The sequence below is a fragment of the Carlito syrichta genome, unplaced genomic scaffold (genome assembly GCF_000164805.1).
Source record: "Carlito syrichta isolate Samal-C Ts95f unplaced genomic scaffold, Tarsius_syrichta-2.0.1 Scaffold314172, whole genome shotgun sequence".
Taxonomy (NCBI): Eukaryota; Metazoa; Chordata; class Mammalia; order Primates; family Tarsiidae; genus Carlito; species Carlito syrichta.
Window position 1 is genome coordinate 271,762 of NW_007258268.1, and position 18,742 is coordinate 290,503.

Here is an 18,742-nt window from a genome sequence, read left to right on the forward strand (position 1 = left end):
TGTGTGTGTGTGTGTGTGTGTATTAGGATGTATTTAATATATTCATGGATGTTGGTATTTCTGGTTCAGAGTTCCTCCTGTTCAAATGACTACACTGTCAATTCCCAAAACTAAGAGAAAAGTCTCTGAATCATATGAAGATTAAACAAAATAAGGACTCTAAAGGATCAGAGCCTATAAAAAATATTCAACGAATATTTAGAGTCAGGTTATTTTACAACTGGATGGAAGAATATGCAAAGCTTAAATAACCTGTAAGTATTGTAATAGACTGTGAATATCATTGAGTCCATTTCCCTATCCTTGATAAATGGTAGAACTAGTGGTCACAGAGGGAAATACATCATTGTGACCATTCACATAAAATGCTAGTGACAGATGGATCAGAATGACGTATTTACTTAGATTTTCAAGTTTTTGAATCTGTCAGTTGTCAGCTTACATCAAATACATAGTATGCCCCCATTGATTTACACCCTATTTTCTTGAAGATCCCGTTAAAAGATAATATCTTTTCCCTTTTGTGACAACACAAAATACTGAGCTTCTTTATCAAAGTACTTTTCTTCCCCAGTCTAGAGGAAAGAGCTCATAACCAATGATCCCTGTGACTTAAAGGGTCTCATTTTTTTCTCTCACTGTCTAAGGAGCCTGAGAGGGAAACGCCAGCCACTCAAGGACTGTCAAAATGAGTGACAGCACTGTTTTGGTCCCTCCAACTTCAAGCCAGGGGCCGACAACTCCACGCAAAGGCCCCCCCAAGTTCAAGCAGAGGCAGACTCGCCAATTCAAGAGTAAACCTCCTAAGAAAGGTGTGAAAGGGTAAGACCAAAATGAAAAAGAAAACTTTCTATTATACTTTTTCCTCAAGAAACCGCTTTGGTTTTGAGAAATTAGTGTTTACAATATTAAACTTATAAAAGTTGCCACCTAATCCTCAATTTTTTGGCTTTCTAGCCCTTTGTGGCCACTCACCAACATAACCTGTGCTTTAATCTGGAACACTGAACCACTAGCCATTTCCAGAAAACATAGTTTATTTTTATGACTTCAAATCTTATGTCCTCAGTTCTTCATTTTTCTCTTCCTCTTCTTGGTGAAATCCTATTCATTTTTCAACACACAACTCCCATGCTAAATCCTTTTTGAAGCCACTACTGACTGTCCTTAATAAATTTTATCAGTATGTTCATGTTTGAATTTTGTACATTCAGCTATCATAACTTATTTTATATTACATTTATTTATTTACATTTTCCCTGAGATTAAGACTACTTAGATAATTTTTTTTTCTCCAGCTCTTGCAGCCTCCTCCTCTTAGGTTCAAGTGCTTCTCCCAGCTCAGCCTCTCAAGAAACTGTGACCATAGTCATGCACCACCATTCCTGGCTAATTAAAATTTTTTTGTTAGAGACGAGGTCTCAATATGTTGCCCAAGCTGGTCTCAAACTCCTGGGCCAAAGCAAACTTCCCACCTCAGTCTTTCAAAGTGCTAGGGTTTAGGGCATGAGCCACTGCACCTGGCTTTTCAATGGATTATTTTAAGGTTATGTTTCTGCAGGAGAGAAATACTTCTCCTCTGGGATACACTAAAACCTGCTTGAGTGACATTTTATTTCTTTTCCTTTTTTTTGAGTTGGAGTCTCACTCTGTCGCCTAGGCTGGAGTGCAGTGGCATGTTCACGGCCACCACAGCCTCAACCTGCTGGGCTTAGGCAATCCTTCTGCCTCAGTTTTCCAAATAGCTGGAACTACAGATGCACACCATCACGCAAATTTTTGTGATTTATTGTAGAAACGAAGTCTCACCAAGCTGCCCAGGCTGTTCTCAAACCCCTGGACTCAAGCAATCCTCTTGCCTTGGCCTCCCAAAGTGCAGGGATTGCAGACTGAGTCACTGTCCTGGCCCTGAGTGACATTTTCTTTGCCCCAGTTCAATGCAAATAAAAAGAGTTTCGCAAATACAAACACTTAAACCTCTTCTTTTTTTCCATTGAGTCAAGAAACTCTGCATGCGAGTAATTCCAGGATCCCTTTGCTCTGATCTTAGCTAATTTCCCTTTTATTTTTTCCTATAGGTTTGGAGATGACATTCCAGGCATGGAGGGGCTGGGAACAGGTGAGTCACCCACTGATATAAATGAGAACTTAGCACTTTGAGTTCCACTTTTTATATACTCCAGGCCTCAAGGGACAGATGAAAGTGATGAGAAATTATCTAAGGCAGCAGATCTTTGAAGATATAGAAATGTGAGGATTTAATTAACCTTCTAAGTAAGTACATGTGTCTAGATACAAAAACCCTAAAATAAATTAGGGTAAGACCAAAGTGAAACAAATCTTGTTTTATTAAAAAACTTTTAGGGGCATATCATGGCAAAATATAGATCTTTAAGGTAGATACTCAGAGTACATCTAGCTCAACTTCATTTTCTTAGGAGAGAAATCTGAGACATAGAGGAATTGACAATCCGAGGCCACAGAGTGAGCTATTGGAAATAAGGGTGGGGCCTGGACATCGCCCCACTAGACCAACCAAACCACTCCCTTACCAGCTTCCTCTTTTTGCATATCCTCTAGCATACAGAGCAGGGTCCTACACACTGAAGACATGCAATACAATTTTTTAAATTGGCTATATTATTTATATTTATCAGATCATACATGCAATCGGTGATTTTTTTAAATTAATAAACTCTATTTCTTAGAGAAGTTTAAGATTTACAGAAAAATTAAGCAGAAAAAAGTCCTATATACCCCCTCTACCACCTCCCTTCCTTTGTACAGTTTCCTCTATTATTAGCATCTTGTGTTAATGTGATACATGTTACATTTGATAAGCCAATATCGATATATTTTCTTGTATTAACTACAGTCTATAAATTACACTAGAGTTGATTCTTTGTGTTGTACAGTTCTAAAGGTTTTGATAAATACATAACTCCATGTATCCACCATTATAGGATCATACAGAATCACTTCACTGCTCTGAAAATACCCTGTGCTCTACCTGGTCAAACTTCCCTCCCCCTAAACCTCTGATAACTACTCATCTTTTTACTGTCTCTATAGTTTTGCTTCTTCCAGGATGTCATAAAGTTAGAATCATGCAGCATATAGCTTTTCAGAACTGGCCTTTTTTCATTTAACAATACTTATTTAAGGTTTCTTCATGTCTTTACATAGCTTAATAGCTCATTTCTTTTTATCGTTGAATAAATTTCATTGTAGGAATATACCACAGTTAGTTTATCCTACTGAAGGATATCTTGGTTGCCTCCAAGTTTTGGCAAGAATAAATAAAGCTGTTATAAAGATTTGTGTGCAGGCTTTTGTGTGGACACAAGTTTTCAACTCATCCAACACATTTTTGATAAAAGGTACTTGTAATAATTTGTCCTTACCAGACAATCCTTGGGGTATCTGCTTTTTATTGTCAAATGCCCCTTCCAGGATCTCAAATAAATTTTCCAGCTACTTTAGAAAGCTCATTTGCTATTCTCCTGGATTATTTGCTTCTGTATTTTGGTCAGGTGCATACAAGACCAGCAAATTCACATTGGGATCTGGAAGATTTGGAATAAGGCAAAGAGGTTTATACTGAGGGAGGGTCTAGGTCTTTTGACCTGCTTTTTAATCCTACTTCTACAGCTGTGTGGTGTTTTGAGAGTTGTTTCATCTCTCTAGATGTCAGCTTCTTTCTCTGTAATGGGGAGAACAACATCTTATTGTCTGAAATATAGGCCTGGTTTAGATGATGACTTTTGATTACTTCTCAATGTGCAGTTGGATACAGGCATTTCAAAATGTGAAGTTATGAAAGAGCAGTTAGAGAAGTCCAAGGAACCTATCTGGATTGGTAGGAAGGAAGAAAACTGTGGAAGCCCAGACCATGGGGGTTTAAACTGCTCCTATTTCTAATTTTAGCCCTTAGCCTGACTAAAATTCCACTTCTGTTTCTTTCCAAGTGGTTGTGCTTTGGGGAGTCTCTATGTAAACAGTGGACTGTATCTACAGGGAATTCACAGTCAAAAGCCATGGGTAACCTCCCCAAAGAGGATGCAGAATGAAACTAATGAAGATGTCTGGGGCATGAAGGGGTGGAGGAAGGGGGCAAAAATTAAGTAATTGGTCTGATCCTTCCTGGGCTGCAGGGCCAATCTACTTAACTTCCCAGGAACCGGGCAATGAATCAGAGAGAGGAATGAGGTGTCTCTGCTTAAAGAGTGTCTTTTTCAGCAGAAGAGGCTCTCCTTGGGATGAGGTTGGCTTACGTGTTCTTCTGTGTCTTGCAGATATCACGGTGATTTGTCCCTGGGAGGCATTCAGCCACCTGGAATTGCATGAACTTGCCCAGTTTGGGATTATCTGAAGCATCAGATGTTCTACCACTCTCAACAACATCCACTGTAACTTTCATCAATTTTGCCCTATTGATCTGCCAGAGTTTTGACATTCAGTTATTCAGAAGTGGTTTCTTTGACTTACAAGGTCATTTTAAAACATCAATTACCATCAAGAGTTCTCTTAGCATCAGAATCTTTCTTGCCGTGTAGCTCAGCTCAGAATAGTTGATTAAAGACTTATTTTGGTCGAAGCATTTCAAACTTTACCACTCTTTTCAATTACCTGATTAGAAGTCATCAGTATTTCTCTATTTTTGTTTATGTGTAAGTGCTTAGACCCTATTTTTGCTAGGCATTCATTATGCTAGTAACAGACATTTAAGGTAACATTTATGTCATTCCTCTCTCCTTATTTATTAAAGAAGATATTTACTTTGAATCTTATGGTGAAAATGTATTCAATGCCATATGTAAATATCTGATGCCCTGTTCTGAGAGCCAGTTAAAAAAAGTCTCAGTCATATAGGAAACAAACACAGTGCATACAAAAGAGCATAGGGTTAAGATTCAAGTCCAAATTCTGCTTTGTAAAGTCATGTACTTTCTGGGTCCAAATTTCATTAAACTAGATTATCCCAGATGTCCTATGTAGTTCAAAATGGCATAGTTCTAAGCCCATGGAAAACTGAAGATTTAAACTCAGAATTTTGATGATGTGAGCCTTCTTTTCAGTGTCCCGCTTCAGGAAGAGTCCCCTTCACAGCATTCCGTCAATGAAATTATTCCATCCAATGGCTTAAGAAGAGAGTCACAGGTTATTTGTACAAACTTTGGCTGGCCTTTTGTGCATCTATAATCAATCACCTTTGAACTGTCAATGGATTCTTTAGAGAAATAAAGAGAAAATAAATCAGTAAAATTTTTTAAAAAGAAATTCAATGGAAAAGACTTGTATGCTGTAAAGTTTCTAATCAGGTGCAAAAAGATCATTGATCCTTTAAATAAAATGAAGGTTTGCCTCACCCCTAAAGTTGTGTCAAATGTAATGTGCCCATCGCTCGCTATCTTTTCCCAATACTTTCAAGGCAATTGTGCAATGCAAATGCTGCCTCTATCTGACTTGGATGCATTGGTACTAACAGTGTGAATTTCTTAACTTCAGTGTTGTAAGCTGTGGTAAAAGAATGGAGTAAATTAACGGAAAAGAGAGGCAGGATGATAGGGTAGAAAGAGATTTGGGCTCTAGTCCTGTCTCTACCAGAAAACTGCTCTGCAATTTTGGGCAAATGCCTCACCTTTTGGACCCTCCAGTTTTCTCAAAGTAGAGATTCTAAGGTTCATGGTAGTGTTAACCTTGCGAATTTGAGTTCCTCACAGTTTCAGTGTGAGAAGTAGAGGTGCAAGACTCAAGAGAGTTTCGTCTGCTGCAGGCTCTGTGTTAACAAGTGATCATATTAGTGTGTGGCCAGAAAAATCAGAAGTGTAAAAGTAAAAGTAAGGTATAAATGCATGAGTTAGAAGCATGATATGCAAGGGGGCTCAGTGGAAATGTGTGTTTCCTCCTTCAGCAGAAACTCCTACCTCCATCCATGTACCTGTTTCCCTCCTGCCAAAGCTGGTCCTGACCCTTCAAGTCAGCTGTTCCATCCGACAGCCAGTGCCTTTAGCCTATGCTGGTTCTTCTCAGGCATCTTTCAGTCAGGGAGCTCTGTCTTTTCCATCTGGGTGAGACTTTGGTCCACATTTGGCTTCCTTTGCCAGTGTTCCTCTTAACATGAAACAATGACATTGACAAAACAGAATGCACTCAAAGGAACATATCCAGTGGCCAGGATGAACAAGGATCTAGAAACCATGCTGCACAAGAAACTGTTGAAGAAACTGATACTATTTTGCTGCGAGGAGAAAATGACCATTGCCAGTAAGTATTCAGAAAGTTGTAATGATAAAGTTGGATAAAACAGATCGCTTTCATGTTGAGTTCCAGCATTTAGTGGTAAGTTGGAGTAGATACAATTTAGAGCCCATCCAAACTCTAGTATTCTATTATTTCTACTCCTAAATTCTATCACTTTTATTATTTCTAATAATAAAAAAGAAACCTGTTAATGTATAGATAACAAATAAAAAACATAAAGGTAAGTCATTATTCCTATCACAGTCCTCACAGGAAAGAGATAACAAAATCAAGCAGGAAAACTGAGGAAGATTTAACAAAGGGACTATTTACAAAAGTTTGGGAAGAGCTCAAGGGTATCTACAAAGGCTTGTACAGTAACTGGGGGCTAGCATTAGCAGGGGAGTCATTGCCAACTGCAGGCCTGAAGGAACGTTGAAGGATCAGCTCTAATGATAAGAGAAGCCCCCTGACCAGGCTTTGGGACACAGTAGAGGGACACAGGCAACTCAATAGTGATCCTATAAGTAATCAGGGGTAAAGCTAATAAAGATGCCAGTGTTGTACTCCCATTCTCCATTCCCTTGTTGACTCCTCCCAGTGGCTAAGCCCATCTAGAAGTTGGAAGGTAAAGAGTATCATTGATGCAGTCGCTAAAGTTCACTTTCTATAGCAAAGAGCAGGTGGAGAGTGGATGTAGTATGGCAAAGAGAAATGTCCAGAACAGCAGTACTATTGAAAAGCAGATATTATTTGTCAGTGACTTTTTTTTTTTTTTTTGAGTTGGAGTCTCACTCTGTCGCCCAGACTGGAGTGCAGTGGCCGCTCCCGGCCACCGCAGCCTCGACTGCTGGGCTCCGGCGATCCTTCTGCCTCAGCCTTACGAGTAGCCGGAATTACAGGCACGTGCTACCACGCCCGGCTGATTTTTTGATGGTAGAGATGAGGTCTCGCTGCCCAGGCGGGTCTCGAACCCGCGGGCTAAGGCAATCCACTCACCTCAGCCTCCCAAAGGCGCGGGATTACAGTCTGAGCCACCGAGCCCGGCTGTCAGTGACTTTTTTAAAGTTAGAAAACAGCATGTATATGTTTAAAACCTCCAAAGGTGATTCTGATACAAAACCTTTCAGAAAGGGTGGAGAAAGGAAGACGGTAGAGTGGAAGAACAAAACAGGCAGAAGAGAACAGTAGCAGAAATAATTTATCACAACATCTTGGGGTTTGGAGAATTTTTAAAAATCTTCAGACACTTTTCTGGTAATAAGAACCATTGAGGATCTCTTTTTTTTTTTTTTGAGTTGGAGTCTCCCTCGGTTGCCCAGACTGGAGTGCAGTGGCCGCTCCCAGCCACCTCAGCCTCGACCTGCTGGGCTCCGGCGATCCTTCCGCCTCAGCCTTCCGAGTAGCTGGAATTACAGGCATGCGCCACCACGCCCAGCTGATTTTTTGATTTATTGTAGAGATGAGGTCTCACTGCCCAGGCGGGTCTCGAACCCGCGGGCTCAGGCAATCCACTCACCTCAGCCTCCCAAAGGCGCGGGATTACAGGCTGAGCCACCGAGCCCGGCTTGAGGATCTCTTTTTAAAAACACACAAAATTTGGGCGCCACTCCAGATTTTCTGAATAAGAGTTTCCAAGGGAGAGAACTTGTAACCAATCTTCTAAATAAAGGTTCCAGATGATTCTTTTGTTTGTGCCAGTTTAAAAACTCGGATGTACTCCAAGCTCACATTTTACAAATTAAGAATTAACTAATTCACCCAGTGACCAGTTTAACTCATTCTACTTGCTCCCATTAACACAAATAATATCTGTGCGAACAGGGGCTAACCTTCATGAGTTCTGACTCACACTGCTTTGTTGACTGGCAAAATATGCCTACCTCACTACTCCAGACCTAACCCACTTAAATACTTCTCCAATTACAGAGAATGTCAAAGGCTTCAGGATGTAAGTGTCGGACTGAAGCAATGCCAAGAATATAGGGCCAACCAAACATCATTACTGCCATTGCCTCACCCAGTCAACCTCCCTTGGTAGCCTGTGTCACTCCCTGGCCTTTGCTGCCCTCTCTGACTGGAGTAGGAGGAGGTCAGGGAGGGAGGGAGAGAAGCAGGCAGGGGTAGGTACTTCCTCATCTTCCACCCCTTTCCTGTTTGCTCTTTGGGTAGAAGATGAGATTAATGGTGCCGGTGATCTAGACACTGACGCCCATTCTCAGTAGACCTCAGTAGCACTACAGAGAGACAACGGTCTTGGAGAAAACGCTCTTCCAGATTCCCCACCCTAGACAAATATGCACAGTCGTTTTAACAATTGCCACTGTGCGGTTGACCCCTACTGTGAGTAAAGCAAGAATTGCCCTACACTGAAGGGAGGAGAAAGAGTATTTTCTCAATAATTGAAGAAGTTGAGGGAAAACACACACACGGAAGAATAATCAATAAGACCAATATTTAGCACAAGAGAAAAAATGACCACATAAGACTGAACATCAGAAAACAAATATGATGGGGACTAAGCAAATATGACACTGAATTGTTTTAAAGGGGGGAAGAAAAAGACTTAGGTTTTATAAAAAAGCTACAAGGAAAGGTTTATACGGGCCACAAAAATTGTATACATATATAAGCTAGCATAGGGCTTTTTGAAATATGCGGGCTGAGCCAGATTGATGAAAACTGAAATTTAAAAAAGTAAGAACCATAAACTGGTTGCTGACATCAGTCACACTCTCTTTTTGGGAAAAATAGTTGGGAGGCCTAGGTTCTGTCTGGCTCTGCTACTAAGTATCTGCTAGAAAAATTAGCTAATTCACTGTTCTTCTTCCTCAAATATTAGAGGTTAAAACAAGATTCTTGAGCTAAATAATTATTAAGGTTCCTTTCAGCCCCGAATTCCAAATCTAAACGTATTTCAAACATGAGCAAACTGTTCCCTTTAGACCAGAAGTCCTAAGGCCCAGAGCTTCACTTTCCACTTTGTAGAGTGAGCTCTTTGACTTTCACATTTCTCCAGGGCCCCCCGTGATAAAGTCAAATAGAGTAGAGCACTGCCACCTGCTGTAATGAGTGAGTACTTCAACACTTGGAAGATCATTTTATTTAGATACACAGTCAGTTCTGAATTTGTTCCCATTCATTGACCAATTTAAACTGTTGTACTGTTTGGTCATAGTAAGGTGATCCACATACAGGCTAATCATTAAAAGCGAACATGATTAGTATCATTTTCACTGTGTCTTATGTTCCACTCTCATTCTCGGTCAATCTTGATTAATGGTATTTTGCAGCTCTTTTCAGACACATTCTGTGCATAGACACACTTACATGCATACATTTTTTCCTCTGCACAATAACACACTATATTCACTATTCCACACGTTGAAATTTTAACTTATTTATTGTTGGAGATTGTCCAAGTTTGCACATTTTGATCTACCTAATTTTATAAATAGCTGCATAAGTTTCATTTGTATGATTGAAGTCCAATCATTTATCCAGTCTTATACTGATGAACATTTTGGATTTCTACAGACTTTTATATCTTTTCTTAATGCCTTTTCTTTTATATCTTTTCATTTTCTTAAATGCTTCTATTTGCATGCCATAGTTGCACAGATTTATCTCTAGAATAAATTCCCAAGAGTAGAGGTCAGATTTTGAAGAATATTGCCACATGCACTTCTAAAGAATCTTTAACCATTAATACAACATATATGATTCATAGATATTTTTCTAGTATTCATTATCTTTATAAATAAATTTTATTTTCTCTGAGATTGAGCAATTTTTGTAAGTCACTTTTATGTCTTTGTCAGTGAATTTTCTGCTCATGTGCTTTGTCAGTTTTGCTACGAAACAGCTGGTCTTGGTATTGAACTATAAGAGCTCTCTAGCTCTCCAAGTTATTGTCATCTATCTAAAAGGAAGCATCGATTTGTCTTATATCTGTGGTAGAAATATTTTCCCATTTGGGTGTCTATTTATTGACTTTCATTTATATTACCTTTTACCAACAGATAATTCATATTTGTATATAGTCATATTAGTTATTTTAAAGACTTTTATATATTATATTTTACTTGGGTTTTTCTTTTCCAATATTCAAAAAATTATTTCATATTTTATCTTAGTTCTTTTCTTTTTAAAATTTTAAATCTTTGACCCATCTGAAAATTATTTTTGTAGAAAGTATTTTTTTCATATAGGTAGCCGTATGTGCTTATAGCATTTATTCATTAAACAATCAATTTTACCCACTACTTTACTGGATTTCCATGTTTCTCTCATGTATGTTCCGTTAAGTCACATTGATCTACCCACGTTTAAATAGCTATTGATTTCAGAGTATTCTTTAAGATCCAACAGGATTTGTACCTTTTCATTATGCTTATTTTTTCATATGTTTTCTGGATATTAGTGCATGCTTATTTTTTCACTGATAGTTTGGAATCAGCTGTTCTAACTCCCTCCACACTCCTGCCCTGCTCCTTTCCCCTCCTGGGCCCCCCCCCCCCACAAGATGCTTTTATTAAAAATGCAATAAGTACATTATTAAGAAAGAGTTAGCCGGGCTTGGTGGCTCAGCCTGTAATCCCGTATCTTGGGAGGCTGAGGTGAGTGGATTGCCTGAGCCCACGGGTTCGAGATCTGCCTGGGCACTTGGCGAGACCTCATCTCTACAATAAATCAAAAAATCAGCTGGGCGTGGTAGCATGTGCCTGTAGTGCCAGCGACTTGGAAGGCTGAGGCGGAAGGATCGCCGGAGCCCAGCAGGTCAAGGCTGCAGTGGCCGGGAGCGGCCACTGCACTCCAGTCTGGGCGACAGAGTGAGACTCCAACTCAAAAAAAAAAAAAAGAGTTTACCTCTTTGTGTTATATAAGTTCTCTACTCAATAACAGGAAATTATTCAAGTATTATGAGTATATCTACTTATTCGAGTATTCTTTTAAACACTTAAGCAGTGTTTTAAGGTTTGGTCTATAGAACATATACATTTCTTTACTTGATTTCCATGATAAATAGCACTATATCTCATAATTGGTTATTGTTTGCACATAAAATGCTATCATCATTTATAGATTAACTGAATACACAGCTAATTTAGTAAGTCAGATTATTTTAAATCATTTTTCATTTGATAATTTAAGAGTTTCCAAATATATTGTTATATATTAATTTTTTTCTTTTGCTATACTGGCACACCATTTAAAGATATAGTAATTAAAAGTTAAAAAGTTATTAATTTAAGGCTTTATTTTCAAAAAATATGCTATCGCATGAGAGAACGATGTTGATTTATTGAAAGATACAATGACTGTTTATAAATATTGGGACAATAAAATGCTAACATTGGACAGAGTAAATTATTTTTCAAAATAAACTGGCACCAACAGGAAAAAATCATACGTGTTGTTATTTTCTAATTGCCTTAAACTGAGATCATTTCCTTGGCCCAAATGATGTCATAGTGAGACACAGACGTGGAAGATATCAATAGAAAAAGAAATGAATAGTACACTTTGGTTATATTAATTCAATAAAACTTCCAGTTGATTTTTTTAGGCCTATTATGGGTTAAGTTGATGATAAACTATAAAACATTAATGCAGTCAGTAGATATTTGTTGAGTGAATGAATAAATGATATAATTACAAGATGGTAACTGTAAGATATACAAACCAATGAAGATGCTTCCCCATTAATGAATGGGGGGAAGGATGAATAAAGAATAAAAACCATATGATCATCTCAATTAATACAGAAAAGCATTTAACAAATTCAACATTTCTTTATGATAAGATTCTAAACAAATTAGACATGGAAGGAAAGTACCTTAACACAATAAAGGCCATATATATGACAAACTCCCTGCTAACATCATACTTAGTGGTGAAAAGCTCTAAGCTCAGGAAAAAGACAAAGGTGTCCATCCTCACCACTTTCATTCAAAATAGTATTGGTGCTAGCTAGAGCAGTTAGGCAGTACAAAGAAGTAAAAGGCATGCAAATTGGAAAGGAAGAAATAAAACTGTCTCTGTCTGCAGATGACAAGATCTTATATATAGAAAACCCTAAAGACTCCACCAGAAATTGTTAGAACCAGTAAAACTCAGTACAGTTGCAGGATACAAAAGCAACATACAAAAATCAATTATTTTTCATATGTTAACAACAAATTACCCCCAAAATAAATTTAGAAAACAAAGCAATTTATAATAGCACAAAAATAATAAAATATTTGGGAATAACTTTAACCAATGAGGTGAAAGATCTGTACAGTGAAAACTGTAAGGCATTGATGAAATAAAATGAAGACACACATAAATGAGAAAGTATCCTGCATTTGTGGATTGAAAAAATTGATATGGCTAATATCCATATTATCCAAAGCTATCTCCGGATTCAATGCAGTTTCTATCAAAATTCCAATGGCATTTTTTTGCAATAATAGAAAAGAAATCCTACAATTCATATGGAAATACAAAGACCACAAATAACTAAAAGCAATCTTGAGAAAGAAAAACAAAGCTGGAGTCATCACACTTTTTGAGCTTAAATGATATACAAAGCTACAGTAATAAAAAGAGTATGGTAGTAGCATAAACACAGACACATGTATCAATGGAACAGAATAGAGAGCTCAGAGATAAACCCACACATATACGGTCAACTAATCTTCAATAAAGACACCAACAATATACAATGGGAAAAAGAAAGTCCCTTGAGTAAATTGTGCTGGGAAACTGGATATTCACACGTAAAATAATGAAATTGGACTGTTATCTTGTGTAATACACAAAATCAACTAAATATGAATTAAAGACTTAAACATAAGAGCTGAACCCATGAAACTCCAAGAAGAAAACAGGGGAAAGTCTTTTTGACATTGATCTTGGCAATGGATTTTTGAATATGGCACCAATGCAGAAGCAATAAAAGCAAAGAGAAATGAGTGAACTGCAGAGATTAATAAGTTGAAACTCTGCAAATGCACTTTGTCATTTGTAAAGTCAAGGAAATAGCACCTATTTCATGAGAGTGTTTTTGAAGATTATGTGAAATTAGAGTGTAGTGTTGTCTCATGATAAGTGTTCATGAATCACATTGTGATTGCTATAGTCATTGCTATTGTTATCATCGTGAATTTCTTGCTTTCAACATGCTAATAGTCCAGCACAGGGATGTAGTTTGTCATGAGATCACACTGAAAAGAGCCATTAGCTACTTGATGGCACTGGTGGAGGTTGTTACATGTGCACGTGAGTGGGCATGAGCAATGATTTTGGGCAAAATAATAACTTAGATGAATCTGTTCACTGCTCTCCATTTCCATCATCTCAAGGGTGAACTATTACAATGACCTTCAGATAACCTCCCTGTTTCTCACTCCTGTTCCCCTAACTCATCCACTGTACCCAGTGTCTGGCATTATTATTGTTGAGTAAATGAATAAATAATGAATTAAAAGTCTCTGCTCTGGCACACTTACTTTAGCCTAAAGGCACCCTCCTGCACATTGGTCTTGTCTTCCTGAGAGCCCACTTGGCAACACTGGTGAAATGCTGTGTTGATCTGGCACTAGTAAATGCAGCATTTGTAAGTTCAGCTGAAACTTCCATGTACACTCTATCTTTCTGAAAGTCACTACACTTCATAAGAAATACCGATTAAAGATATCACGATGATTAATTTTTGGTGTTATCTTGACTTTATTGGAGGATGCCTAAATGACTGGAGAAGCATTGCTACTGAGTGTGTCTGTGAGTGTGTTTCCAGAAGAGGCTGGTGTGAGAGTCAGCAGAGTGAGAGAGAAAGACCTGCCTCAAAGTGGGTGGCCACCATCCAATCAGTTGGGGACTGGCTAGAAAAAAAGGGCAGAGGAGTCCTCTACCTCTGGTTCCTCTCTCCCTTCTGCAGTGGGACACTTTTTCTCCTCTTGCCTTTGGGCATCAGGCTCCAAGTTTTTTGACTTTTGGATTCTGGAATTTGCACAAGTGGCCTCTGGTGTGGGTGTGGTGATACAGGGGTGGTGAGAAAGACTGTGAGGGGTCCTCAGGCCCGACTGAGGCACTGTCAGCTTCCTTGGTTCTGAGGCACAGGACCTGGACTGAGTCATGCTACCAACTTTGAGCCACACCCCAGCTTCTCTGCATCTCTGGCTTGAAGTCAACTTATCATGAGACTTCACCTCTGTAATATTCTGAGCTAATTCTTCCTAATAAATATGTTTTTAAATATCCTATTGGGTCTCTCTCTCTGGAGAACTATGACTAATACAGATTTTGGTATTAGGAGTGGTTCTAGAGAAACACAATTTTAAGGACAAATTTCTTTAATTGGCTTTGGAATGTCTGGAATCGGCTCTCTAACCTGATTAGACTTAAAAATGCTAAGACCTTTAATAGTGCGGATAGCACTGATAGCCCATGGCATGAGCTGCATATAGAAATATGCAAAGTAAATAAATCTGATACTTCTAATTCACCATTTGTAAGAAGCAAGAAACTTGGTGGCTCTGAATATGACACTTTCAAACATTTGCAGAAAACGAAGGAATATAATGATGTTGATTAGTTGCTCTTAACATCACTGGACTAGATGACGAAATAAAATGGATAGGAGAATGAAAGTTGGGTGAAGAATGAGAAATTACTTAATGGGTGCAATATGCATTGAGTGATGGTTTCACTAAAAACTCAGACTTCACCATTGCACAATATATTCATGTAACAAAACTGCACCTGTACCCTTTAAATTTACACACACATACTCTCAAAAAAAAAAAAACAAGTTCTATGCATTTGATTATTGGCTCCAGATACACATAAATAGCCTAAAAGCTTCTAAGTATGCCCCGAAGAAGGCTCTTTCTCCTTGTAGCCGGCAGGTTGAAATTGCTGCAAATCAGACACAAACCCTCGCCATGTGATTGACTGATTTACAACAAAAGGTGCACTCAGCTTCTCAATCTACTGTTGAAGTGAGGACATCGATTGGGACAGAATGGAATCTTTTAAGTTGGCATGAGTACACGTGGGAGGACCCTGGTGAAGCTGGGGACATTGCGTACCTACATACTAATGAGTCCTTTTTGCCAGGGGAAGTGGCCTTCCTATTCCCAGTGGCAACCCCACCTGGACCCCAGTGGTGAAAGCATTGGCCTTCCCAATCTCTGTCTCAGGGGGTTAACTCTGCATTGCCTGAAGAAACAGTAATAGCCTCCCCTGAGGCAGTTGTCTGGCAAGACAACGTTGATTCTCCTCCCGACCCACCCAAGCCACCCATCTTTGCTTCTAGATCTTTAACCAGATTCAAGTCTCAGCAGACCCTAAAGGTGAGCTGCAAGTGGGAGCCATGAGGAGGTGCACTTTGTTCCAAAAGAATGACTTTTCTGATTTATACAAGCAGAAAGTTGAGGGATATGTGTGAGAGTGGATATTAAGGGTGGGGATAATGGTGGGAGAAACATAAAGTAGGATCAGGCTGAATTTATTGATATGAGCTCACAAAGCAGAGATCCAGCATTTAATGTGGTTTTGGAGTATAAAAAGGTGCGAGCAGCATGGTTGGTTGGTTGGCTGAAACATGAATCAAGAGATGGCCCACTGTGAGTGGCTGGAGATGCCTTGTCTCCCTTGGTTTCATGTAGAGGAAGGGGTTCAAGGGCTTAGGGATGTAGGAATGCCAGAGTCGATTTGTTACTTAAAACTTGCTTACCCATACTGAAAGGATTCATAAGATGTACCTTTTGCCAATATTTTGAGAAATAGATTTGTGAGAGCAGCATTGGCACCCTTGAAGAGCTCTTTTCCATAGGATGACTCTTGCAGTAAGGAACACAGTCACTCAGTTGGAAAACGTAAATGTAATGGGAATAATTGGTTCTCAGGTGGCCAGAGCTAAAGTGCAGCTCTCAATCACCAGTACAAGATGGGTGTAGTTACTATGATGGACCGCAGAAGCAAAGTAACAAACCAAACTTTATGACAGTTTGGGTGGGATTGGAGAACATCATCCTAAGTGAAGTAACGTAAGAACAGAAAACCAAATGCTGCATGTTCTCACTTATAAGCAGGAGATAAACTAAGACACTGAAAAGGCATTTAGAATGGCCTAACAGACACTGAAGACCCAGAATGGGAAGGGTGGATGGATGGGATGTAAATCACCTATCAGGTACAATGTGCACTGGTGGAGACGGAGGGTACACTTAGAGCCCAGACTTCTTTACCACTATATAATGCATCTATGTGACCAAAAATTATATATAATCCCTAATGCTATTGAAATAAAAAAATTAAAATATTGCATCCCTGGAGGGACTGCAAAGATTCATGCTATCACTGAGTACTTGAAGGAAGCAGAGGTGGCGATTCCCACCACATCCCAAATCAACTCTCCTATCTGGACTGTACAGGAAGCAGGTAGGTCCTGGAGAAAGACTGTAAATTATCACAGGTTTAACCAAGTAGTAAGTATGGCCAGTTGCAGCCACTGCACCAGATTCGGCTTCATTGCTTGAGCAAATTAACACATTTCCTGGTACCCGGTATGCAGTTATTGCTCCACCAAATGCTTCTTTCATACTTGTACACAGGGCCCACCAGAAGCAGTCTGATTTCAGCTGGCGAGGTCAGAAATACATCTTCACAGTCCTACCTCGGGGGAGATCAACTCTCCAGTCCTATGTCACAATTTAGTTCATAGGGATCTTGATCATCTTTATCTTTCACAAAATGTCACAATGGTCCATTACATTGATAAGATTGTGCTGATTGGACCCAGTGAGGAAGAAGTAGAAAACTCTGTCCTCACTAGTAAGACATTTGCATGTCAGAGGATGGAAAAGAAATAACCCCCCAATTCAAGGACCTTCTCCCTCAGTAAAGCTTCTAAGAGTCCAGTGGTGTAGAGTATGTTGAGATAGCCCTTCTCAGATAAAGGATGTGTTGTTGCATCTGGCCTCTCTTACTGCCAAGGAAGAGGCACAATGCCCAGTAGACCTATTTGGATTTTGTAAGCAACATATTCCACATTTTGGGTGTGTTACTTCGTCCCATCTACGCAGTGATCCAAAAATGGCTAGTTTTGAGTAGAACTCAGAACAGGAGAAGGCTCTGAAACAGGTCCAGGTTGCTGTGCAAGCTGCTTTGCCACTTGTACCACGTGGTGCGGCAGATCCAATGGGGACTGAGATGTCAGTAGCAGATAGGGAATCACACAGGAGCACTTAACATTTTGGACAAGTACTGCCATCAACCACAGATATCTACTTTCCTTTTGAGAGACATCTTTTGGCTTAACTTAGTATGTTTATACCCTACTTGTTCTGTTTTTCTGGTGAAACCCTAACTGATCTATAAATAAAAGTGCTAAGAGATCTGGTGTCTGAGATCCCTGGTAGATGAAGCACCCATCAGGGATCTCAGAACTAGCTGGAGGGTTGGGAAATGGGCAGCAGACAGTGGATAGAGGTCCAAACTAGAAAAATATGGTTGTGTGGTTGTTATTTTGAAAGTATACTAACAACTGGGCTGCTATGGCCTATGGCAACGCAATTCACGTGCTATAGGAGACGTCTCACAAACACTTAGGAGGTAAATGTGATACTGGGTGTTGTTTAACTAAACTTGTCCTCAGAATATTTCTCTGAGTTCTTTACGCTGTGTAATTTCTACCAGCAAGACTAGGAGAATTAAAAAAAAAAAACAAAACACAAAGAATTTTTATAGAGTTGTGCTTAGACTGCCATCTTGTGGATATTTAGTTTCATAGTCTAGTGCTGACAAACCAAACAGATAAAAATAAGTGTATACAAACTTTCTTTTTAAATTGACAAGTAAAAGTTGTATATACAAGGGGGGGGGTGGCAAAAAATCAAGAATTTATTTATAAAAAACTGTATATTTATTCTTACATGTTTAAACTTCAGTCACTTTCAAAGTACTATTTGATGGAATACACATATTGAGATGCTTTTCCCACTGCTCAAAACGGTTTTTGAACTCATCTGGTTGATGCCTATTAGTGCTTCTGCCATTTTTTGTTTCACCTATTACACATCAGCAAACTTTTTCCTCTAAGGACTTTTTTTTCATACAGGGAAACAAACCAAAAACAAGTTGCTCGGGGAGAGATTGGGTACATAGAGAGGGTGGGGTGTAGGGGTCATGCTGTTTTTGGTCAAAAACTGCTGTGGTGTGGGCAGGTGTGCTCCTAAATCACCCATCATGGAATGGGCAAATACTCTGAAAGAATCTCCCTCCAAAATTCACTGAAGTTGAATGCCACTTCTCACAACAATGGTAGTTGGAAAACTGACACCAGTGGGTTCCTAGAACAACTTACCTAGTGGGGAAAGCCTGTATGGCAAGGGGCCCACCCTCCAAAAACTCATTCCATTTTTTGGGTCCCCCTCATATTTGTGGCGTACAATGTGATGTCTCGATATATGTATACATAGTGGAATGGCTAAATCAAACAACTTGACAT

The 18,742-nt window shown here is 39.2% G+C and overlaps 1 protein-coding gene across 4 annotated transcripts in view; it reads left to right on the forward strand.

Moving 5' to 3' along the window:
- The window catches only part of PDE6H (phosphodiesterase 6H), a 172,793-nt gene extending 167,417 nt beyond the window's left edge, over nt 1-5,376 (forward strand). For all 4 annotated transcript variants that reach the window (XM_021719128.1, XM_008071208.1, XM_008071207.2 and 1 more), the window contains 3 exons: nt 648-822; nt 2,079-2,119; nt 4,296-5,376. In XM_021719128.1, the coding sequence (XP_021574803.1) occupies nt 689-822; nt 2,079-2,119; nt 4,296-4,372 (252 nt within the window). In that variant the 5' untranslated portion in view covers nt 648-688 and the 3' untranslated portion in view covers nt 4,373-5,376. The remainder of the gene's footprint in view (nt 1-647; nt 823-2,078; nt 2,120-4,295) is intronic.
- The last annotated feature ends 13,366 nt before the right edge of the window (nt 5,377-18,742 follow it).